We start from the raw sequence: 26267 nt of genomic DNA on the forward strand, positions 1-26267 counted from the left end.
GAGAGAGAGAGAGAGAGAGAGAGAGAGATCATAGATTTTTTCTGAATGAAAGCCAGGCTGAAGAAGAATAAGAGAAGCAATTCAGAGGTGAAATGGACTTTAGAAACTGTCTAGTACAACATCTTTTTACCATAAATCCTCTGTGTGTATATATATCCTCAACATGTAGTTATCCAGCTTTTGCTTGAAGAATATTAGAGAAATGGAATTCATTTTCTTATTCACATTTGAATAGCTTTCAGACATTTCCTTCCATACTCTGAGCAAAAATCTATTCTTCTGTAGCTTGCAATCCAGTTCCACAAATGCTTATTGTTTTCTAGATGCAAGGCACTAGGGAGTTGACTGACTGTCTGCCCTAACTATGGACATTGGAAAATCCAAGAGGATAAATATTGACCATTGTCCAGATGTGTAGATAAATGTATAACTCATATAGTATTCCTTATCTATTCAGTAAATTCAAAGCCACTTGTTTTTCTACACTATAAATCCTAAAACTATTATAGTAGTGCAAATCCTAAGTTCTGCCTCCTTATTATATCTCCTATCCATTCTCTTTCCACTGTCCTATCCCAGTTCAAAGCCTTATCAATCTCTTTGTTTCTTAGTTTCAAAATGTCCTTTTTCTCTTCCTCCTTTCCTTTCTCCCTCTCTTTTTTGCCTTCATCCCTCCCTTCCTCCATTCCTCCCTTTTTTGTTTTATTTTTTCTTTTTCCTTCTTTCTTCCTTTTTCTTGATTTCTTCTCTATTGTTCCTTTCCTCCCTATATATTTCCTTCTTTCTTTTATCCCTCTTTCTCTTTTTCTTCCTCTCTCTCTCTCTCTTTCTCTCTCTCTTTTTCCCTTCTTTCTGTCTCTTTCAGAGAATATGTGGCTTAGAAATCCTGAATTCAAGTCATCTGCCAGTCTCAGCCTTTTTTGTAGCAAAGGGATATGAAATAAGAAATAAGCATTTATAAGGGAACTACTATATATCAGGCACTGTATCAAGCATTTAAACGTTGTGTTTTCTTTGAGCCTTAAATCAATGCTGGGAGACAGGAGTTATTGTTATCCTCATTTTATAATTGTAAAAACTGAAGGATATGGATTAACTGACATGCTTAATGTCACAGAGCTAGTAAGCATCTGATGCTAAATTTGAACTTGGGTCTTCCTGTGAGGTCCAGGGTTCTTTCCACTTTGCTACCTAGTCGCATAGATTAAAATTGTGTACCACTATGCCTGGTATCATTATTTTTTCTACTTGTCTCCAGTCTCACTCCCAACCAATAAGAGACAGATCCATCTCCCATCTTGTCATCCTAAGTGAAAAACCTTCAGTAGCTTACAGTTTAATACCAAGTTGAACTATCCTAGTACAACCTTCAAGACTTCTTAGATCTAGTCCCACCTACCATTTTGATTATTTTCCTCTACTCTCTTAGGCCATATTATAAGTAAACTGAATTAACTGTAAAACAGTGGAATTAATTTTGCAATTTTTGCCCATAATTATCTTCCTTCCAGTTGAAGGCCCTTTCCTTTTCCCCTCCACTTTTAAAAAAAAACATCTCATTCTCCAAGGCCTAGCTGAAATTCTTTTTAAAGCCTTCTCTGATTCTGTATGAAATAAGAGCTCTCCAAATATCCTATGGTATGATATTCTTATCTCTTTGACCAGTTTAAGGACTCCTGAGAGGGACTATGCCCTGAAATGATCTCCATTCCTCAAAGCAAGAACTTAAATCAGTAGTTACAGAGTTATAAATCGCATTTATTTGGAGATAACTTTCTGAAATGGTAGTTTAGCCCAAGGTAATAAATAATCATATTTCAATTTTATTTTATCTGGCTTTAAATCCAGTGTCTTCTGGAAAAATCTTACATGAATTGGTTCTGAATGAAGTGAACAGAACCAAGAGAATATTATACACCAAAACAAGATTATATAATGATTAATTGTGGTAGATTTTGTTCTTTTCAGCAATGAGTTGATTCAAGGAATTTCCAATATATTTGGGCACCTGCATCCAGAGACTTAAAGTGGATCAAAGCATAGTATTTTTACTTTTGAGTTTTTTTTCCCTTTCCCTGGTTTTTTTTTCCTTTTGTTCTGTTTCTTCTTTTAAAACATCACTAATATGGGAATGTGTTAAACATGATTGCACATGTATAACCTTTATCAGACTGTTTGCTGTCTTAAAGAAGGGAAAAAGGAAGGAGGAGGAAAATTTTAGAAGGGAAAATCATAAAAATTGAATGTTGAAAACTATCCTTACATATAATTTTAAAAACTTAAAAAGCTATTTACCTAACCAAATCCAATGGCCTTGTCATTATATCTTAGAGCAAGAAAAAGATTTGAGAAGCCCTAAGTTTGGTCCACTGGAAAAAAATATTGGATTTGAAACCTAGAGGAATTAGATTAAAATCCTACTTTTGTTACTAAAGTAGCTGTATAACTTTGGAGATGTCACTGAACTTTAGGGGACCTGTAAAATAATCTGTAAAATAAGGAAACTGCACTAGATGGCATCTGAGGCGCCAGCTTGAGACTTATAGTTCAGAAATACAAATAACCCATTTCCTATATGAAGACTGTATGTATCTATACTTAAGTATACACATATTTGTAAGTATTAATATGTGCATATATACATAGTTATATGTATATATAGAAAGTCATATATGCAATGTATATATGTATATATTATATTTTATATACAGTGTATATATGTATATATACATATGCATACATTATATATATGTGTGTGTGTGTGTGTGTGTATGAGTGTAAAACTCCATTTTTTTCTATCCTTCCTTTAAAACACATCAAATGAGACTGAGTCTGTGATGCTGCTCACATGCTCTCCTGCCTGCTCACCAGCTAGCCATTTTGAATATGTTTTCCTTTAGCTTCCATACCTTAGCTTCCAGCAGCTTCACTAGGCTCACTGTTTTGTCAAGCCTGGCAGCAACATCATCAAACCTCAGCAAGATTTTTCTTCAGATGCTCCTTTCCCTGGTCGAATTCCTCCACAGGGCTAATACCAACCACAAAATAAGGAAACATCAGTCAACTTGATAAACCCAGACAGGTCTGCATATGTAAATTGAGGCTACTGGGGATTGCAGGTAAGGAAGGATCCCCTTCCAAGCCTAAACACACAGATTCTTAGCACACCTGTGTGATGCAATTACTGCTGATTAAAGCTGACAAATCACAGATCCAAAGGATGTCCTTTTTCTGTCAGAAGTCGGTTTTGACTCATTAAATGTTTCTGTATGGATTAGAGCCTTTTGCAAATGGTTACAATATCAAAAGCAGAGGCAGCAGCAAAACATTCCTCCAGCCCTCTGTGACTGTCAAGACTCAGGGATGAAGAGATCTGTGGGTTTGAAGGTTTGTCCTTTGCAAGCCCTCCCTCTGGACTTGTTAGAGCACATTGTGCCCTGCTAAGGTCTCAGAGGGACATTTTTGACTTCAGGAACAGGTATAGGGACCGTATTTGTGAAAGAATGTATGGGATTGGGTGATGGAGAAAAGAAGAAAAAAGGAGAAGGGGAAAAAAGGAAGGGAAAGGGAGGAAACATTTATTACGTACTTAGTATATATCAGATAGAAATTATAATTATTACTTTATTTAACATATATCAACACTGAGAGGCAGATGCTGGTATTATTTCCACTTTACAATTGAAGAAACTGAGGCAGACAGAGGCTAAGTCCCTTAACCAGAGTCATACTGTTTCATAAGTGGCTGAGTTAGTACTTTAATTCAGGTCTTGCTGACTCCAGACCCATAGCTCTATCCACCTAGAGATAATTCAAAAACTTCAGTCAATTAAGAAGAAAACCCTTGTTTTTTCCTACCTCCTTTTATTTATTAATATTGGTAGTGATCTTACTGTTACTTGACCATTAGTTGGTGGGTTATTGATGATGACTCTCCTTCAACTCTTATATTACTTTATGGTAACAATTCTGCCCAATTATGAGCCTGGCCATCAAGAAATCAGGCACACCAGGGTATACCCAGGCCCAGAGGAATTAGGAATAAAATTAACTTCAAAAGAACTCTTGCTGGCTGCACACATTCTATAGCTGGGGTATTATCTCTATTTTACAGTTAAGGAGTTAATAGGCCAGGTTGAATATCAAATGCTTCCTGGGTGGGTGAATGGGGAAGTTATAGGGAACCCATCACTAAATCAGGATAAGTCCTAAGTTCTGCTGTGCCTCTTAGAAGCCATCTTTTGGTTTCTGTCACCCACCTTGGCTAAGAGATGCTAAGTAAGGCAGACTAAAGTTGGGGACCAGCAGACAGGGAAGCCATTTCTGATGTTGGATATAATTCTGGCAAAATCTGGCAGTTTTTGTGATGATCAAAGCCAGAGACAGGTCTGATGAATCTGATGCTCTTCAAGCTCACCTTGTCTAGTCCTACCCAAGTCCTAAACTTCCCTAATCAGACACTTCCAACTCCTTAATCAACTTCCAGTAGCAGGACCATCTCTTGCAGACTTTGGGCATAAAAGAAAAAACTCATTATTTTCTCGTCGTTTTCTAATTAAAATGATCCTTGTTGTTATTGTTCATCCTTTGTCTTCCAAGTGAACTGATGACTTTAAGAAATGATGTTTTGACTTGTACATAAATTGAATTTAAGTGAGACAGTTACACAAAGTCAGATGGACTAAAAATAAACCACAGGGTAGCATTGGAGGAGGGTATTTTTTCTTTTGAAAGTTGTCACTATATATATATATATATAAATTGCTCTTCTCCTAACTTGCTTCCTAAGTCTTTTCAGAATTCCAGTTATCTAAAACACTAGGGTAGGGAGAAACACCCTAATTTTCTACTTCCTATAGATTAAAGACACTGGATATTAAGGCACAATAGCTATTTCTCATAAGCACTGGCAGAAAGTTAAAGGAATTCAGTAGTTTTGTTTGAAAAAGATTAAAGATCCTAGTAGACTACAAGTTTAATATAAGTGTGACTAAAAGTAAAAAAAAAAAAAAAAAGTTGCATTAGGAGATGTACAAACCAGGCAATTGTGCTATTGTCAGGCTAGAATGGTATAAAAGCAAACCTAAATGCACTATATAAATGCCTATCATCATTATAGTAATAATCATTATTATTATTATTATTATTAATTGCAGTCACCTGTCCTTTAATCTAAAAATGACTTCATTTCTTGAAACTTCTACTTCATTCCTGCTGAGCTCAAGCAATGTTTGTACAGTAGCAATAAAGGGGTGTACTGGTAAATATTTAGCATCATCCAGAAAAAAAAAAAAAAAAAGATATTCACACACACTTTTAAATTTAATTTTCATTCCTATGAGATTCTTAAGTTTGAAAAAAATCAACAAAAAAGTAAATCAAATCTTGATTTATCCAATGAAGTGTAAGTGCTCATACTGAAAATTTAACAAGTAAGCTAATTAGAACTGGCTCCAGCACACCCTTGGGCATAGATATCAGGGGGGAAATGAAATACCTTTAAACTCTACAGTGGTCAGACTATATCAAGAGTACTATGTTCAGTTCTGGGCTACTCAGTAAAAGAAGCAAAGCTGTAAACAGGGAGGTATGGAGAACAAAAAAGTTGGAGAAAGGTCTTGAACCTATATCATATGAGAAACAGAAGAAAGACTTAGGAATATTGTATCTGAGAAGGCTGGGAGATAGATTAGGAGAATAATTTTTTATGTATCTGATCATGACACATAGTGATGTACAATGGCTAAAATTCTGTACTTATATCTAAAGTTCACATTTCTGATTAAGCTGTGACCCTTAAGGGCTTTATGTTCCAATTTCTTCGTCTTTAGAATTAGATTATTGAACAAATACTCCAATGTCTTCAAAGGTTCTTGGCAACTCTAAATCTAGGATATGAAAGGTTAGCAGGTTTGGCATAGAAGACAGAAGTAGAAATAATGGGTTGCAAAGAAGCAAATTTAATCAGGGTATAAGGGAAAACTTCTTGCTGCTTAGAATAAGCCACAAATGGAATGGGCTGCTTCAGGGGTCTAATGGAAAAATCCTTTACACTGAAGCTGGAAGAAAACTTACTGGATTTGTTTTATTTGGGATTCCTTTCCTGATGAATTCAGAATATTTGATCATCAAAGCTCCTTCTACCTCTTAAGTTTTCAGATTCAATGATTCTGTGACAATTGTAGTTATCATAACCTATCTCTATAGTCCTCCATTAAAAATTACAAAGTATTTTCCTCATTATAATTCTGCGAAGTACATGAGTACATTCTAGGGATAAGAGAAAGAACTTAATGGGGCATTCACTTTTAAATCTACCACATGAAATTTAGCACCATATTTCCTACCCACTCCCTGGTCTAATTTATGACCCTCCCAATTAGCTATAGTTCCATCTTTTTGCCATACTGAATATGTAGTGCAAAATTTCTAAAAATGTGCTCTGAAGATCTTTAGGGTTACCTAAGACACTTCTAGGGGATCCTTGACTTTTTTTCTTAATAATACCTTGGCCTTCTTAACAATACTAAAATGTTTTAATTTCTAAGATTATAAATGCTGATGGATTTATCTCATATAAACAAAAGTTGCTGTGATGAAAGTCTTCAATAATTTTTAAAAATGTGAAGGTTTCCTAAAACCAAATTATTTAAAAATACTGCTGGTGAAACAAGCACACAGGTAAGGCACTAGAGTAAGGATGAGACAATTGGTATCAGAGAAAGAATTCCTTAAGAAGAAAATTCTGTGCATTCTTCTTAGATTTATTAATGTTGCTGTTATTTCAGGCACACCTATCCTTAATTTGAGAAATTTTCCCAAGAAAAGGAACAGAGACGGATATGAATCTCCAAAAAGGCTGTCTAGAAAATCTAGTACTTTGTCAAACTTCATCGTCAGGTAAGAAAGTCAGAGGGAGCTCTGCTCCCATAGGCAGTTTTTCTTCCTCTAAATAACTTAATGATAGAGTAATTCTATTTAGTATGGAGGTGAGGGGTTTTAAGGGGGAGTCTACTTTAATCATTTTTCTATTTAATAATGCCATTGAATTTCAAAAAAAATCATCCCTGCCCCTTCTTCAAATTTGAATGAGTTAGGAAAATCCCAGCATTTGCTTACAGCAAATACACTAGAGTTGCTGACCAATCTCAACATATGCTTTTTTCTTTTTTCATGAAAGCATAATAGACTGGCTATTTTGTAGGCTAAATTTTCCTTTAGGAACATGAGTCAGTAATAATTTCTCTTAAAAAATTTTTATATTTTAGATGGCTCCCAGGATAATTATGTATATGTGTTTCTGTATATTGTGAATAATTAATTAGTATGTGAAAGACCTCAATTTTCAAAATTCTTGGGAAGGAATGGGCCTAATCTTATCAAGCAAATTTAGGCTGAGGATTGCCTTTAGAATTACGTTTTCTCCCTTTGATTATTAAAAAACAATAACAACCTCTTTCTCCCCCCAAAAAACAGTATTTCTGTAATAGAATAATATGGCTTTCTAACAGTGCAATATTTCCATTATAGGTAATAGAAGTTTTTTGATAAACATTCTTTCCCTATTCAAAAAAATTCCAGTGATTTCCTATTGCTTTATGAATATATAAAATCCTTTGTTTAAATTTTAAAGCGATGTGTAACCTAACCTCTTTCTGTTTTTCCATTCTTATACCCTAGTACCAACAAGTACTCTACTATCTAATCACTTTGGCCAACTTGTTACTCCTTTAAATCTATCTGAAACCTCTATATTTTCTTATTTATTCTGATTTATTCTTAGAATGATCATCTTCATCTCTGCCTCCTGATTTTTCTGGCTTCCTTCAAGTCCCAATCAATATCTCTCCTCCAAGAAATATTTCCTAAGTTTCCTTAATATCAGTTTCCTTCCTTTAGAGATTCTCTGTGTATTACTGTCTTTGTCTGTCTGTCTGTCTGTCTGTCTCTATATCTCTCTCTGTATGTTTATATTGCTTATGTATACATATAAATTGTTTTTCCATAGTGATTTGATGTCCATTAAATTGTAAACTTCTTGAGGGCAGATATTATTTTTACCCTTCTTTGTATCTCCAGTGCTTAGCACAATGTCTGGCATGTAATAAGTCCTTAAAAAAGGTAATGTAATAAATCCTTAAAACAATTTTGGACTGTGTATCAGAGCATATGAATTGTAATTACTACTCTGACATTTGCTCTTGGGCAAGCCATCTAATCATTTTAAAATTCAACAAAACGTTATTACTCAACTATTATGTATCTCATTTATTTTGATGTATTTAATTTTGCATGAATAAATACACATTTATTTTCTATATGAGCAAATTGATTTTCAGGAAGAATTGTGGCCCTGCTCATGGTCACAGACATCAAAGGAAGAATCGGAATACACATCCTCTGATTCCAAGGATAAGATTCTTTCTTTCCATTGTATCACACTGTGAGACATTCTCTTCAGTATTAAGTATAATTGTCTTAAGTATTAAAGACAAAAAAGAAAACTTTCTATAAGTATTAAGCTTCTGGTAGCTACAAGCACTATAATTGGAGAGAGAAATAAAATGAATGAAATAACTGATATTCTCAAAGAATATATAGCATAATGCTAGAGGAAACAATAAGGACTTAAAAATAGACACATTCACACACATATACAAATGTATATGTGTACATATATGTATGTTTATAAGCATATAAATATAACAAACATATATATAAAATACAAATATGCTTGTAGGTGTACTATATTTTAGTGTATGTATATGTATGTGTATAGATTAAATTTACATATGCCTCATATATAGGCAGAGAGTTAGAGAGATAGATGATAGGTAGATAACTCTGTATAAGTAACTTTCCCAGGGTTACATAGCTATTAAGTCTTTGAGATCTGATTTGAAACTAGATTTTCTGATCCACCTAGCTGTGACTAATGACAACATAATATTTCAGATCTAATAAATATGTTTTTCCTGTATATCTATAAAGATAGGCAGGCAGACATAGGCAGATATACAGAATGAATGCAAAGTATTAAAAAATGCAGTTTGAGAAGGGATGTAAGGGATTCAGGAAAAGATTTATATAGAAAGTGGAACTGAAGCTACATCTTGAAAGAAGAGAGAAGTTATAAGAAAGGATGGAAGGAGGCAGGAGAACAGCAATGGTTTGGAGACAAGAGATGCATTATGTAGTATAGCATGTGAAAAACAGATAATTAGTTTAGCTGAATCTCAGGGTTTGGTTTTTAGTATCTAAGAACCAAGAAAGATGGGTTTGGGGCAGCATTGTGAAGGAGTTTAAAATCTGAGCAGAGGAGTTTGCATTTTATTGTGAAGATGAAAGGAAGCTATTAAAGTTTTTAAGAATAGGATTGATATATACAAATGATCTTGGATATGGTCAGATCTACATATAAGGAAAATTGTATGTGGAGGAACAATTGGAGGTGGAACACATTTGAAACCAATTAAGATATTCCACTACTAGCTCTATAAACCAAAGAGGACAATGAGAGAAGAAAAATACCAGTATAGAATCATAGTATAGTATGTTATGTATGATATAGTATAATACGATAAGTATTATATAGGATGGCATATTATGATATAGCACCATATATAATAGTATAGTATAACATAGCATAATATAGCAGAGTATAAGATTGTGACAATTTTGGTTACTTTATTTACATAGTTCTAATTTACTTTCCAAAATTTACTTTCCCACTGATTTATAACTTTACCAACAATGCACTATTATACCAATCATCCCATCATCCCACAAACAATGATTCATTTTTGTCACCTTTGCTAATTTATAAAATATGAAGCAAAACCTCAACACTGTTTTGCTTCATAGTTCTCTTATTAGTTTAAAGATTTGGAACATTTTTTCTTTTGGTTCTATATACTTTTGGTTATATACACACATACACTATGCATACATATTTACACACACATACACAATATACATACATATGTGTGTATATATATATATATATATATATATATATGCATGCACATGCATCTGCATAAACACACACATTCTCTCTCAGGTCATCTCCTCCATACTAACCAATTTCTTCTCTTTACTCTACCTTGATCTCTTGATGAACCAGTTCAACTCCTTGCTGTCATCCTCTCTTGAAAACTTAGATATCTTACCATTTCAGCCTTGGACCACTCCCACTATTTAGCACTTTTGCTCCTCTATACAGCCTACTCAAAGAAAAAGGAGCAAAGTGCTCTGAGTGGACCCACTACAAATTTATGTATACAATCTCAACTTAGCTCTAACTGCTGGTGGACAACTCTAATATATCTTGGTTATCAACTCATCATCCCACTCCCCATAGCTCTTCCAAAAATTTTTGTCTGTCCTTAAACCTCCCTGGAGTCCCTTTCTACCAGATCTCTCAGATGAGAATTTGGCTTTATAATTTACTTTCTCATTCATAGATATCATATGATGAAGTATTCTGTTTTTTTTTTTTAATTAAAGCTTTTTTATTTTTCAAAACATATGCGTGGACAATTCTTTAGCATTAGCGCTTGCAAAACTTTGTGTTTCAATTTTCCTCCCCTTCCCCCATGCCCTCCCCTACATGACAGTCTGTTAAACATGGTAGAAATCTAATGTATGCAAACATATTTATACAATTCTTGTGCTGCATAAGAAAAATAAAATCAAAACAGTAAAAAAAGGAGTAAAATAAAATGCAAGCAAGAACAACAAAAAGAGTGAGAATGCTATGTTGTAAACCACACTCAGTTCCCACAGTTCTCTCTCTGGGTGAAGATGACTCTCTTCATCTCTTCATCACTGACAATTGGAACTGGTTTTTTGAAGAAAGCCATGTCCATGAAGTATTCTTACTCCTTACTAAATATGCATATATATATATATATATTAAGCATGAACAATTATATATATATATGTGTGTATATATATATATACACATATATATATAATTATCATGATGCACAAGAAAAATCAAATTCAAAAGTGGAGAAAAATGAGAAAGAAAAGAAAAAGCAAGGAAACACAAAACAGTGAAAATACTATGTTGTGATTCACATTCAGTCTCCACAATTCCATATCTTGATGCAGATGGCTTTCTCCATCACAAGTCTATTGAAATTTACCTGAATCACCTTGCTGTTGAAAAGAGCCACGTCCACCAGAATTGATCATCACATATTCTTGTTGTTGCTGTATACAATGTTCTCCTGGTTCTACTTATATTACTTATTATAAATTCATGTCTCTCCAGACCTCTCTGAAATCATCCTGATGGTCATTTTACAGAACAATAATATTCCATCACATTCATATGCCAAACATTCAAATATTCTCCAACCAATGCACATCCACTCAGTGTCTGCTTCAAACATTTTTGCACATGAGGGGTCTTTCCCTTTTTATGAACTCTGGCATATAGGCTCAGTAGAGACACTATTGGATCAAAGGATATGTACAGTTTATTAGTCCTTTGGGCATATTGCTCTCCAATTTCATATTGTTCTTCAGAATAGTTGGCTCAGTTCATGACTCTATCAAGAATTCATTATTGTGCCAGTTTTCCCACGTCCCCTCCAACATTTATCATTATCTTTTCCTTCATCTTAGTCAATCAGAAGGTGTGCCAGTCTCAAAGTTGTCTTAATTTGCGTTTCTCTGATCAGTAGTGTTTAGAGCATTTTTTCACATAAATAGAAATATTTTTAATTTCTTCAACTGAAAATAGTCTATTCATATCCTTACCATTTGTCAATTGCAGAATGGTTTGTATTCTTATAAAGTTGAGTCAATTCCCTATATATTTTAGAAATGAGGCCTTTATCAGAGCACTTGGATGTATTCCTCCCTCCCAGTTTTCTGCCTCCCTTCTTGTCTCCATTGGTTTTGTTTGGATAAAAACTATTTAACTTAATATAATAAAAATTATCTATTTTGCATTACATAATATGGTCTAATTATTTTTGGCCTAAAATTCCTTCCTTTTTCACAGACCTGAGAGGTAGACTATTCTTTGCTCCTCTAATTTGCTTATAGTGTCATGAACCTATTTCAGCCTTATTATCTTGGGATAGAGGGTGTTGGTTAGTGCTTAGTTTCTATCATATTATTTTCCAATTTTTCCAGAAATTTTGCCAAAAGGTAAGTTCTTGTCCCAAGCTAAGATCTTTGGGTTTATCAAACATTGGATTATTATAGTCACTGACTGTTTCACCTTCAAAAGTCCATCTCAAAGGGGTAGCACTAACTTCAGCTGCTACTGATCCTCCTACACCAGACATGTAGGTGTCTGCCTTAATCTTAGCCAGTGACTGCACCATTTGGCACCTCTACTGACTTTATGATCTGCACCAGTGTCTACCAATCCTTCTAATAGTATGTCATTTATATGAGCATAGGTCCGATTGGTCAGCTGTCACAGCTGCTGTCTAGAATATTTCTGGATTTTGTTGCTTGGGGTCAGAATCTGGGCAACTATCACCAGATTGCTTATTAGAAGTCAGTATCAGTAAACCTGATGCTACTACTTCTCCTGGTGATGTCATACATTGTCTAACTGTATTAGTAACTGTGATATTATCTACACATTCTCTAGTTTCCCACATCAGTGTACCTATGAACACTATTTTGTAAACACTCTCAGGAGGTAAAATAGTCAAGCCTACTGTGCCTGGAGGCAAGGGATCTATAGGCCAGACAGGAACAGTTTTCACCTCTCCAGGGGATATCTCAGTAGTCCCAGCTGCATACATCTCTATTCTATTCTCCCCAACTATAATCCTTTTTTCTTGGCTAATTGACTATGTAATACCTTTCTCCTATCAAGTTGCTTCTCAGCAAATTGATCATGTCAGAATACTGAACTTAAAAAAGATTCTCTGGGCAGCATCAGCTGCCATCATACTCCTAGTATTTTTTGCCTTGGGCCCTGGAGCTGGCCCCACCTCTCGTTTCCCTGAATCAATCTGCATTATGATGCCCAATGGAAGCCTCTGTTGCATTTTGGATATGGAGTGTTGAGTCTTGTTCTCCTACCCTGTTTTCTCACTCTGTCTCTAAGCTGACATTGAGCTTTCAAATGCCCTACTTTACCACACTGAAAGCATTCACAGATCTCTCTGGAAGTCCTTTGCCAAAAGGGACCCTGTATTCCCATGTTCAGATTTTGGGAAGTTTGCATCATAGTCTGCTTATAAAATTTATTTGTGCCCACTGTGGCACAGTATCTTATGATCTCCTCTAAAGGAGCATCTTTGTGTAGTACTAGTATAATTCTTGGCATTTTCTTTAGCAAGTTGCCTTATCATAACTTTTGTTGCTGCATTTTCATCAATAGTTTGTATGATAGCTGTCTGTAGACATCCCATGAAATTAGCAAAGCATTCACTTGGACCTTATGATGGTTTTTTGAAGGTTTCCCCTCTATCTTGTCTTCCTGGGAGGGAGCCCCATGCTTTGATAGTGTCAGAAACAATTTGTTCATTTGCTGTTCTAAAGTGTCTGCATAAGGACCTACACGTGTTAGTTGGGTGCCAAAATGTAATTTCCAGGCTAGCTTTCTGGAGGTCATTTGGAAGGGCCTTGTTCTCAGGAGGATAGACACCATGAGAATATACAAGAATATAGTCCAAAGTCTTTATTGTCTTTTACACAGTCTGTGTCTGTTATAGTCTGACCCAGTCTTAATCTGACCCAGTCTCTTCCAGTAATCTGCCAATCTGACTTCTGTCTGAATTCCTGTCCCCAATTCTTATATACCCTATTACAATTACATCATTACAGCCTGAATATGTGTGAAATAGAGAACTATTACATTACCACGCTAAGTACTAAGGATAGGTAAACTAGATAACTATTGTCTTATCAACTCCTCTGAGTTAACATCTTTCAAGTATAATTCTCCAGAGTTCTGGCTCTCTACAATTGACTATTATTTCTTATGAAACTACACTAGTACATTGATCAACTATTATATTTCTTAGCCAATACCAATGATCTCTGTTTTATAATATAGTTTTAGGTCTGGTACAGCTAGGCCACCTTCATTTCGATGTTTTTCAATAATCCCCTTGAAATTCTTGACTTTTTATTCTTCCACATGAATTTTGTTTTTATTTCTTATACATTTGTAAAACAATTTCTTGGCAGTTGGATTGAGATGACACTGAATAATTTTTATAATTTTATAATTTATAATTTTTATTATATTAGTTCAATCTACTCATGAACATTTGATATATTTCCAATTGTTTAATTCTAACATTGTGGAAAGTGTTTTGTTATTATGTTCATGTAGTTCCTGGCTTTCTCTTGGCAGGTAGATTCCCAAATACTTTACAGCATCTACAATTATTTTATTAAAAAATTCTCTTTGTATCTCTTGCTGCTGGACTTTGTAACATATAGAAATGCTAATAATTTATGTGGATTAATTTTGTATCCTGCAACTTTGCTAAAATGGTTGTGTCTAATAGTTTTTTAGTTGATTATTTAGGATTCTCTAACTATACCATCATATCATCTGCAAAGAGCGATACTTTTGTTTCCTCATTACCTGCTCTAATTCTTTTAATTTTTTTTCTTATTACTAAAGCTAACATATTGAATAGTAATGCTAATGGTAGGAGCTGTTATTTCACCCCTAATTTTACTGGGAATGGTTCTAGTTTATCTGTTACTGATAATTTTAAGGAAAATTCCATGTATTCCTATGCTCTCAAGTCCTTTTAGAAGGAAAGACTGTTGGATGTTGTCAAATGCTTTTTCTGCATCTGTTGAAATAATTATATGTTTTATTTTAGTATAAATGGTACTTGGTTATGATATATTATCTTGGTGATATCTGCCTGTAATCTCTTTGCTAATATTTTATTTAAGATTTTTGCTTTAATATTAATTAGGTAAATTAGTCTATAATTTTCTTTCTCTGATTTGACCCTACCTGGTTTAGGTTATCAGCAACATATATATGTCATAAAAGAAATTTGGTAAGATTCCTTCTTTCTCTATTGTTCCAAATTATATAGTATTATAACCATTTATTCTTTATAAATGTTTGGTAGAATTCACATATAAATCTATCTGGCCCTGGATCTTCTATGGCCTTTCTTCTGATCTTCTTGTTTTAGGAGGATCCCTGTTCTGCCCTAAGTCTTCTTGATTTTTCACTTGTCTATGTTTATCCTGAGGTACAAATTTGTTCTACTTGTGGGGAAAATTGGGAGAGCTGGAAATTTACCAACCTACTCAGCCATCTTCCCAGAATCCTACCTCCTTGATTTCTTGAAAGATGTTATGATGGCTCTTTTTGTCATTGTGGTTTTCAGATAGTCTAATAATACATTGTCTCTAATACTTAACATTGTCTCTCCTGGACCTATTTTCCAAGTTGTTTGTTTTTTCAATGAGTTATTTTGCATTCTCTTCTATTTTTTTTTTTATTTGACTGATTCTTGATGTCCCATTGAGTCATTCACTTCCATTTGTTCCGTTCTAATTTTTAGTGAATTATTTTCTTTAGTTAGCTTTTTTGCTTCCTTTTACATATGGTCAATTGAACTTCAAAATGAGTTGTTCATTCATTGCAATTTTTTCCCCTTTTTGTCAATTCTATTTTTAGGGAGTTGTTCTCTTTTTCCATTTATCCAATTTGGTTTTTAAATGAGTTCTTTTCTTTTTCCATGTCACCAAATCTATTTTCAAGGAGTTCTATTCATTTTCCTTTTTTCAAAATCTGTTTTTAAGTTTTCTTCAGATAATTTCTATTTCCTTTTTGAAACTCTCCTACAAAGCTCTCATTTCCTGTCCCTGTTCTTCTTCTCCCTTTTAATATTTTTTTAAAAATTCTTCCCCGATAGCCTTCTGAGATGAAGATCAACTTATATCACACATTTTGCTTTTAATGTCCTCAGGATTTGAGACCTGTTCTTCCCTGACTCCATAATAGCTATCAATGGTCAGAGTTCTTTTTGCTTTTTTTTGCTCATTTTTTAAAAGTATGTCTGCTGTTTGGGCAAAGGGGAGATTGTTGCAAGCTTTCTCTACAGGTGACATCAGCTTCACACTGCCCTGGAGCTGGTGCTGCTAGCTTCCTTCCCATGCTGAGTAAGCACTATGCTGAGGTTCAGAAGCTCAGTATTTGCCTTCTGCAATTGCACTGGAGGTCTCACAGTGTGTCTGATTATCCACTGGCTTGTAACCAGTGCTATACTTTGGCTAAGAGCCTTACAGTAGGTTTCCCCTGCATGGAGTCCTCTCCAATCTGCATCCCTTAACTATGACTGCATTGGGCCACCTCCCTCCCTGCCCAATTGAGACAGACCTTTCCTGAAAGTATTCCAAAATATCTTCTGTTGGAAATTTTTTACACTCCAAATATTTGTAGGTTCTGTTACTCCAAAACCTGCTCAGAGGTTTAATCTGATGTTCATCCAAGGGAAGCCAGGAAGAGTTTAGGCTAAGACTAGTCTATTCTCCACCATCTTGGCTCCACTTCCCTTCCTAGGATTTTCTAAGTAAATCATGTCATCAACAATTAGATATAGTTATATTTCTTCTTTATCTATCTTTACACCCTAAATTGCTTTTTATTGCCTTTTTTTTAGCATTTCTAGTTCTATATTAAATAAATGGAGATCTTTGTTTACTCTTGCATTTCCTGAGAAACCTTCTTGTGTATCCTCATGGCATATGATGTTTACTTTTCTTTTTTTTTTTCTTACTTTGCCCTTTTCTCTCCTCTCCTTGAATATATTTTATGTTTTTGCTTTAAATTTTTTATTTTCAAGATTTTTTTCTAATAACAATTACTCTCTCTTCTCTCTCTCTATAATATATATATACACATACACACATATGTACTATGTACTTATGTGTAATATATATGTATAAACTATATATATTTAAATTATATATATATACTTAAATTAAAACATATTTAAATAAAAGAATATGCAATTGTATCTTATGATGTCAATATCAAATCTTCTAAACAATATGATAACATCAAAAGAGAACAAGTCATATTTTAAAAATGTAAAAAAAAAGTTGCAAGATTTATTTGTGGAGTTGAATTTATTGTTTTTGTTTTTTTTATCTCAAATAACTCATATACAATTGTATAAAAGCCATTTTTCATCCATACAAGTTTTCCCATAAGAATAATTAGGCCAAAATCTTCTGAGAATTTCAAATTTCTTACATTAACTCCTGTAATATTCTGTGATTTAATTGAATCAAACTTATAACCATTGAAAACAGGATATCTGGAGGAATTCACATCCAAAAAGGTTTTCTTTTAGACTCTATGCCAGATTTCCTTCATGGCAAGGACAATGATCTTTGTCAAGCACATGCTTCTCTTTTTTATATGCTTGCTATTTGTGGTCAAAGTATTGTCTAATAGAGATATTTATGTTATTATATCTTTTAAGGAATCTTAAATTTTTAGGTATGAACAAGAGACACCGTTGGAAAAAAGTTTTTAATGTTTGATAGAGTATGTTGCTCTTTCAACATTCTTTTTATACTCAACAATCAATGACACAATGGAAACATATCCTCCTCTTTCATTAAACTGAGTAATGATAGAGATAAAGATTATTGTTGAATTGCATTTGTGAAAACTTACCTGATTCCTATTAATACTCCTATCCCTGGTGCCCTTGATGTATGTATAAAATGCTACAGTGCTACAGTGGAATGAAAAAATTGTCTAAAGGGTTGGTATTTATTGATTTTTCTAGGGCTTTTTTTTTTTTTGCTTTGAGGAATATATGTGTCCATTTCCTTGGTATTTTCCTATTTGAATATTTTGTAAAGAACTTCAGCAATCCTGCATAAGAATATAGACCAAAAAAAAAGAGAAAGAGAGAGAATACATGCATATTCTTGTCTATACTCATCTCTTGATTATCCACATTAACTTAGAGATTCTGATTCCTTAAAAACATAAATAATGGAAAAGATAAGAAAAATAGAAATGAGATAGAAACTGAATAACTTTATGAAGTAGCTAAACTCTGTTAAACACTATAATTGGGAAAAGATGTTCATGAGACAAGCTGAGTAGCAAGACAAAGAATAAGCTGCCATAGAGTGTATATTTTATGAAATTTGGTTCATCGAGCTTGATATTTATATAAATTAAGGTTTATTCATTTATTTTTGTTTCTCATACTCCCATCATTAATGGAGACATGTGTGGATCAATTATTTCATTGAAAAAATATTGAAATAAATATTTGCTTATAGAGAGTCTTGCTAAGCAACTTGCATTAAACGAATTTCAGATAACACACTGTCCTTGTCCACAATCTTGGAAAGTGACAAGATATAAACAGAAGTAGAGCACAAATTATTTTTGTGATAAATACAAAAAATTGTTATATGAGAGAGGGAGAATGGAGTGGCTATCATTAAAGGTTTCATAAATGCAGTAATTCTGACCTGAGTTCTAATAGAAATAAGGAATACATGATCCAAAACATGGGCATAGGAAACTAGAACTTATGGGAGCACATTTTGACTGCACTATAGAGTACATAGAGGAGAAGAATACAAGGTATGTGGAGCTTCAAATTGGGAAAGATCTTGAATGACAAAAAAAGCCAGACAAAGAGGTGAGTGAGATCATTGTCTCTGGACACTTGTTTTCTGATTGGGTAGTTTTTCATCAAGTACATTATAGACAAGATCCTTGTTCAGATTAAATTTGGACTAGGTAACTTCGGAGGTACCTGGTTCTGAGATTCCCAATTTATGTTTGATTATTTAAATCAAGTGGGTACTAGAGTCTGCTAGACTCAGATCAAAAACTAGATTTAAGATATAAACACAGTTGAACTACACAGATAACAATCACCATGTGTTCCTGAACCTGTGTGGAAACCAACACTTGTCCAGATGAGAAGAAAGAAATTGTAGCTTGCCCTTCTTGGAAAATCCTAGCAATTTATCCAACTTGCTCTGTAGGAATTAGCCCATTCTGGTAATAATTGTTTTTTGGGAAGAAAGTCTGTTTCTTTAATCTGTTATCTCCTTCTATAAGAACAGAAATCTATAAACATTTTTCCCTATGCCAAGTGTATAGATAAATCCTATCCCAATACTCTTCCTCTGACAGTGGAAATAAAACTTTTCATTAAAGGTCATGATTGGTGTCCTTGAACCAACCTTTAAGGACATTTCTAAAAATATTAATTTGAATCTGCCATCTATTTATACAAATAGAATTTATATAAACTTTTTTTTTTAATTCAAGTATACAAACCTTTCTGAGTACTCACTTTGCACAAAGTATTGCAATCCATGTTGGAAATACAAAGTTAAAATAAGACAGTCCCTACCCTCAAGGAATTTATATTTTATACTAGGAAGAAGACATGTACTACACTTAAATTTATACAGGCTCAAATTTAATCACCTGTATAGGAGAGCAGGAAGTGAGATCTGAGGAATGGTAGCTCATATTCATTTGGGAGCATTAGAGAAAGATTGAGTAAAGAATCACTTAAGCTGAATTTTATGGGAAGTGAAGGATATCAACAAGAAAAATATGTCAGGAATTCATCCTACATTAGAGGTAGCATGTGCAAACATTTAAAAGCTAAAGAAGACATGATATTAAAGAGTCATATTCCTGTTTGAATGGACAATAGAGTCCATATGAGGAGGGAATAATCTGTTGCTTCAAGATTTATGAAACACTTTAATGACATTTTTTTCATCTAACCTTATAGCAGTTCTGTGGTTTGGGGGTTGCACATATTTTTATCCCCATTTTGTACATAGGATCTGCAATTAAGTTATTTGCCCACAGCACACAGATAATAAGTGTTAGATTTTAGAGTCTTCAGATTTCAATTTCTATTCTTAATTCACTACAGCAGTATTTCAAAGTTGGGAGCTGAGAGGTTATTTACTCCCACTCTATAGAACTGCAGAACCTTTACAATGTATCTGAAAAAGGGGAAGTTAGTTTCTTCTAAAGAACTATAGTTTGGCTCCTGCAAGCTGATTTGGAAGTTACTCCCTCCTGAGACTATCTCCCCACCTTTTTTTTCTTTTTAATATTGCAGCTTATTTTTCTCCAAGCAGCAATGGAAAGCCACTGGAGTTTTTAGGGCATAAGAAAGGGAAGAGTGACTCATGATAAAATGAATATACTTTAGTTTTTACTTTAGCTGCTTCTGTATAGGAAGCTCCTCTCAGAAGTTCCTAACATCTCAGAATCAGAAGAAAGCTGGCTATCAAAGAAATGGTTTACAAAAAACATTTTTAATGTAATAGCCTCCCTGCCCCACTTTAGTACCTCAGTGGTATTTGGCACTAGAATGATGAAGCAAAACTAGATTTCTGGGTAGTTTTACAACTCAACAGCATTCTTTAGCTCATGCACACTATCAAGACAAAGTAACATTGTTCATTCTGACTGTTCTACAACCAATTAGGTCAGCTGTAAATATTGGAATTGCTTGGTAAACAAGCTGGTAGATTGTGCTGACTTGTTAATATAAGTGAAAGTGTAATTAGATTTATAACACTTTTTTCTTAATCATAATTTACAACAACAACAACAAGGAAAAAAAATCCTCATGCAACCTGCTGAAATATCATTATTAAAATGCATATGAAAAGTCAATTATGCCAGAGGGAGGTATTTAAGAAAAGTGAGCTTCTATACTCTGGGATTACATGATGGGGGTAGCATATTTCTAATTTATTTTTTTCCCTTAGATGTTTGTTGCTGCCAAAAAAAAAGTATACTTGACTTTTTTTTTCATTTTGAAATTTTAATGTAGTGAATGCCAAAGACAAAAGTAAATAACCCTATTTGATATAAATCTCCCTGCTTATCAATGCCTCAGGAAGGATACTGGTGGGAGTTCGGGTATGATTTGTCACCTGAGATAGGTATATTTTACTTCACATGGAAAGATGTTTATAGAGTCACATAGCTGAAGCAATTGACCTTAAAAGTTATCATAGGAGTTTAGAACTGTTGGAAGGTTACAGAGCATCTCATCCAATTCTTACTCTCCTCTTCCCAGCTTATTGATGGGGTTATTAACAAGAACTGATGGTTCAGTATCACATAGCCCACTAATGACAGAATCAGAAATGTACTAATATTTGACAACCAGCTCAGCAGAAGGGGCAGGGAAGATCACAGAAGACACTTTTAAGCTTAATCTGTATTACTAATGTTTTCCAAAATTGCATAAGTCCAGTTAATTAGCAAAAGAATAAGTCAAAACCTGATCTGTAATTTGCTGATGTCCTAAATGATTTCACTGAAAATTTAACAATGGGCTCTCACAAACCAGAATGAGCTGGTTTCATCACATCCCTGACTAGAACACAATTCTTCTAATGCCTAGTGCTTTTCTCACTGCTCCTTCTATTTTACCCTTATTGTGCGCAGAGGATACATCTAAGATTCAGAGGTTTTAGGATATGATCCAGGTCACACAACAATGACTAACAGAAATACAATACAGGTATCCTGTGTCCCAGTTCATTAAACCCTAATGCTTCTCATGCTTTCTACCATCTGGCAGCAGTTTTTGGTTTTGTCTTTAGCGGTTTTTTTGTTGTTGATGTTGTTACACCCCAATCCCTAAAATGTTATGGATACAATTGGCACTTCAAATATTTACACAGTTCCCATTAAGCCCACTGAAACTTCCTATAGAAAACATAAGATATAGGATTCTCTTAAGTTAGCCAAAAGTGCACATTACAAATAGACAACAAACGATAAATATCTTTGTAAAGGGATGAGCCTCAACCATCTTTTCACTACACATTTAACTTTTATGCAAAGTTCATACAATAAGGAGTTTACTTGAATTAGCCATCTACCTTAGGTGCTTCCGCTTTCTCTCCCCTCATTTCTAAAACCTTCTGTCTCAATTCGACATTAGCAGCACAAAACTGTTCTCTCCAAAGTGACCAACTATTTGGTAGTGACCAAAGATAATGTTATATAACTTACATATAATTATTTTATGTAGGAAATTATATTATTTTATAGTATAATTACTTTATATAGGAAATATAATCATCTCACTAAAACTCTGTTTTCTAAAGTTTTGGGACATCACTTTCTCCTACTTATCTGATTGCCATAGATGTCTCTCAGCATGCTTTTTTGGCTCTTTTCTCATTTCCCTCTCTGTTATTTCACTTGGTGATAACATCAACTTCAATGGACTTAATCATGGTGGTGGTTGTCCATGCTACATACAACTCTAATAACTCTACTAACAAGCTTACCTCTTGCATCTCCAACCTAGTATCTAGTAGTAGGATGCCTAGTAGTAATCTTAAACTAAGCATATACAAAGTGGAATTCATTCTTTTCCACTTAAGCCCTCCCTAGCTCCTATCTTTCCTATTACAGTGGAAGACAGTCCATCAAGCTCACAGTCTTGGATTCATCCTAGACTCCTCACTCTCTCTTACCTCTCAATATCCAAAAAGAAAAAAAAAAGTTTGGCCTTTTCATTAGTACATGTGGGTCCCAAATAGAATATGGTTTCTTCCATCTCCCTAGGGCTATGACATTTATATTTTTTCTATTTGCACTTTCTGTGGTCAAGGGGTCTCTGTATCTTGATGTCTTCCATATTGATTTAAGAAATCTCTTTCAGTAAAGATTAGTGTAGCTCAGTTATAATAAATGTGGGTGCTATGCAAAAGTTCAGGTATTCTGCAAAGTTATAATGTAATCTAGAGTTGGAATGGCCAATAGAGATCATCTAATCTGAATTCTCGAGCACTCTACCTCTGTCACTTAATAGCTATTGACATTGGCAAATCGTATTATTTCTCTGAGCCTCATTTTCCACATGTGTAAAATGGGTAGGCAGTATTCATTTATTCCTGAGTGTAATCCAACTCTTATAATTGTGTGGTACTGACTTTGAACACCACTTTTTGCCTAGGGAAATCATTCTGCTTTTCCATTCTTTGTCTTTCATATGATAAACTGTAGCTCACATCATATCTCACCTACTAAAGGTATGAATGGGAAATAATTACGTTAAAAAATTCATCATAAAGTAATTAATAAGCGGAAAAATTGCTGCGAGCTCTCTAGTCTCAAACTTCTCAATTGTTCAGTTTAAGGAATGAATGGGACTTTAATTCTGAGTATTATTAATGAGATATTAATTAGTCTGGAATTCAAGGTCTCTACAATCTGATTCCAACTTCATCCATACTCCTGAGCTAGACTCTATGTTCCAGCCAAACTGAACCATTTCTCAATCTGAAAACTCATTCCATTCTGTCTTTTGACTTACACTATTCTTTGTACTTGGGATGCCTTCTTCTCTTATTTCTGCCATTTAAAATCCTATTTATCTTTCAAGGTCTAATAAACATCACCTTGCTTTAAATGGTTTTCTTTGAGACTCTCCTAGCCCATAGGAATCACTTACTTCCCATGAATCTATTCATCTTTCTTTATACTTTTATTATGCATATGTCCAATTAAGAATTGTATTGTTATGTTCATGACTTATATTATCCCTACTGAATTACCAACTCCTTGAGGAAAAGAATGCTCTTAGACTCATCTATGTTTCTCTCACTGAACCTACTAGAGTATATCATAAAAAAGTAGTTTTTTACTATGTTTATGGAATGAAAGATTTATTTCATATAAGTCTAGAAATTAGGACACATCTCTATATATGTGTGTGTGTGTGTGTGTGTGTGTGTCCCCTCATTTTCTGGAGATCTCCATATTGTACTAAGCAAAGTGATAAAGTTATACACAAAGTGTGTTATACACAATGATATAGGCTTTACATTCTAAAGGAATGCATTAGCTAAATCCTCTATAGTACATGGATAGTAGAGCATGGACTTTGAATGGACAACCACATATGTTTTGTGTTCTCCAATATTGTAAGGAATACCCACATAGTGATATCATAGATGCATCAAAGTATTTAATAATTTAGATTGGAAAAATCTAGGAGAGTCTAGTTGAATGAGAGAAAATCTGGGTAGACTGTCTAAATGAAATATCTTTATCCAATAATAGTTTCGTTTTGTCATACAACTTGGACAAATAATTAATAAATTAGTATAAGTTAGTTTGCTTTGGAAGAGAGATAATTATAAGCTTTCAGTCTCAGTATTTTTCACTACTATTTACATAGTGCTTGAGTATTGCCTTGCTTACATCATCTCAATTGCTCCTCCTAGTAATCATATGAGGTAGCAACCAGAGATAATAACCTCTCCATTTTACAGTGGACAAAATTAATTCTTAGATTATTGAAATAACGTGTTCAGATTTACACAGCAAGTGTCAGACAGGATCTGAATGTGAGTCTTCAGGACTCTAGGTCCAGTGTTATATTTATTATTCAACACTGATTCTTGTTTGTTTGATTATTTTCATTTTGCAAATTTAAAAGTTAGGATAACCATCTTTGCATTTTAATTACTGCAACTGAGTTCATTAAAAGTTTCTTAAAATGTTAAATCTATGGGAAATTGACTTCTATTTTTTAAACTGATTTGCTAGATTTGGGTCAAATAAAATAATTTTGATTAGTTTGCTGGTATTCCCCAAATACAAATGAGTATCTATGATCCTTGGAGGCAAAACTCCATTTGTTCATATATACCTAGATCAAGGTAGGCAAATCTTAAATAAACCCCAGTAGATTCAGCACGTATTATTCACCTACCCTCAGGCCCATCATTAGTATCTTCTCTAGATTTCACTGCTTGATTTTAGCTTTCTTTTAATAAATGTAGCTTCTCACAAAGATGCTTTTTTTTTTTTTAACTAACTCTTTGAGATGTTTAAAAAAATAGTTTAAAATGGCTCAAGATTAAAGGCTAAACACTAACCAGCAAGTTCACTGTTTTTTCCAGATAACACTTTAATCCCTCCCTTGTTCTATTCACTCAGTCATCCAACCATGGTTTCTGCTCTTTTCCATTAAATATTGCTCTTCTGCCTGGTCTAGCTAGCTCACTGGCCAATCTGTAAGGTGAAGCTGAATATCTTAAAGAAGACATAATCTCTTCTAAAAGACTTAGATGCTCATCTGGCCTAAAGGTAGAAGTAAGGCTCTATTGATTTCTCAAACTCCCATCCAGCTAGAAGACTCTAGGGTTTTTCTAACAGATTATTGTAAACCACGTGGGACATCTGATTATAGGGTTCAGTATTTCATGTTTTCAACTTCAATAATCCTCAGTGGAGGTATCTCTCTATCTCTGCTACTCAGTTCCCTCTGTGAATTATTTGATAGTCTTCATTAGTTCAAATAGATAAAATTCATTATGGCCAATTTTTTGAAGAGGAACTTTTCCAAATCTATCTCAGATGGTAGTTGGATGACATGAACAGTCCATCTAAGTATAAAAATACCTCCAGTGTGATAGGACCTTCAAAAGCACCTAGTTTAGCCTGGGAAGACCCCCATCTTGTGATAATCCACAAGAAGACTATTTTAATAAAGAAACAAGGCTCTTCAGGAAAATTTCCTGTCCCATTTTGAGAATAGGATGATTTTCTTTGGCCTAGTGCTGCACCTTTGTCCTGTGATGTATGCAAGATCTAGTAACATCCCCAGGTCATTCTTCTAAGCTAGCCCATCAGATAGTAGGCTTATCCAGGGCCTGGAGGACATATCCCAAGAAGGACCTTGAGGAAGATTTTTCTTTAAGCCCTGCTTAGAAGATGTGGATAAATTAATAGAACATCTGGATGTGAAACTCAATTCTACAACTCAAACCCTTTATTTCATCATTTATCAAATAAATGGGTTGAATTATGTGCCCTTTATGGTCCATCCCAGCTTAGACATTCTGTGGGAAATTGATGAAGGCTCAGAATATACTTTATGCTGACTCTTAAAATATTCTTTGTTTCCAAATCCTAAAAAGCATTAGAATTGTATATTCTGATGCTTGATTCTGCTTCCAAGGGTCAAACTCTGCAAGGAGAACACAAATGCTTTCTAGTTTGAAAATTCAACCCAATCCAATTCAGTAATCATTTTTCAGATGTTCACTATGCTCAAGGTTTTATCCTAGGCACTGAAGATAGAAAAACTGACCCTGTCCTCAAGGAGCTTCTGCTCCATTGAAAGCTAACAAAATAGCATTCGATTTGCCATATTAATTAACATAATTCATTTTTAAAACCCATATTTGTTGCCCCTGTGTATTAGCTTATCAGCTAGTGACTCTATAGTGTGCACTCT

General features: G+C 34.1%; 1 protein-coding gene across 1 annotated transcript in view; it reads left to right on the forward strand.

Annotated features, from left to right (window-relative positions):
- Positions 1-26267, forward strand: part of KCNU1 (potassium calcium-activated channel subfamily U member 1) — a 270021-nt gene that overhangs the window by 136937 nt on the left and 106817 nt on the right. The window contains 1 exon segment of the mRNA XM_074285038.1: positions 6789-6900. Coding sequence (XP_074141139.1) covers positions 6789-6900 — 112 coding nt within the window.

Source organism: Sminthopsis crassicaudata, chromosome 2, assembly GCF_048593235.1.
Source record: "Sminthopsis crassicaudata isolate SCR6 chromosome 2, ASM4859323v1, whole genome shotgun sequence".
In the NCBI taxonomy this organism is placed as follows: domain Eukaryota; kingdom Metazoa; phylum Chordata; class Mammalia; order Dasyuromorphia; family Dasyuridae; genus Sminthopsis; species Sminthopsis crassicaudata.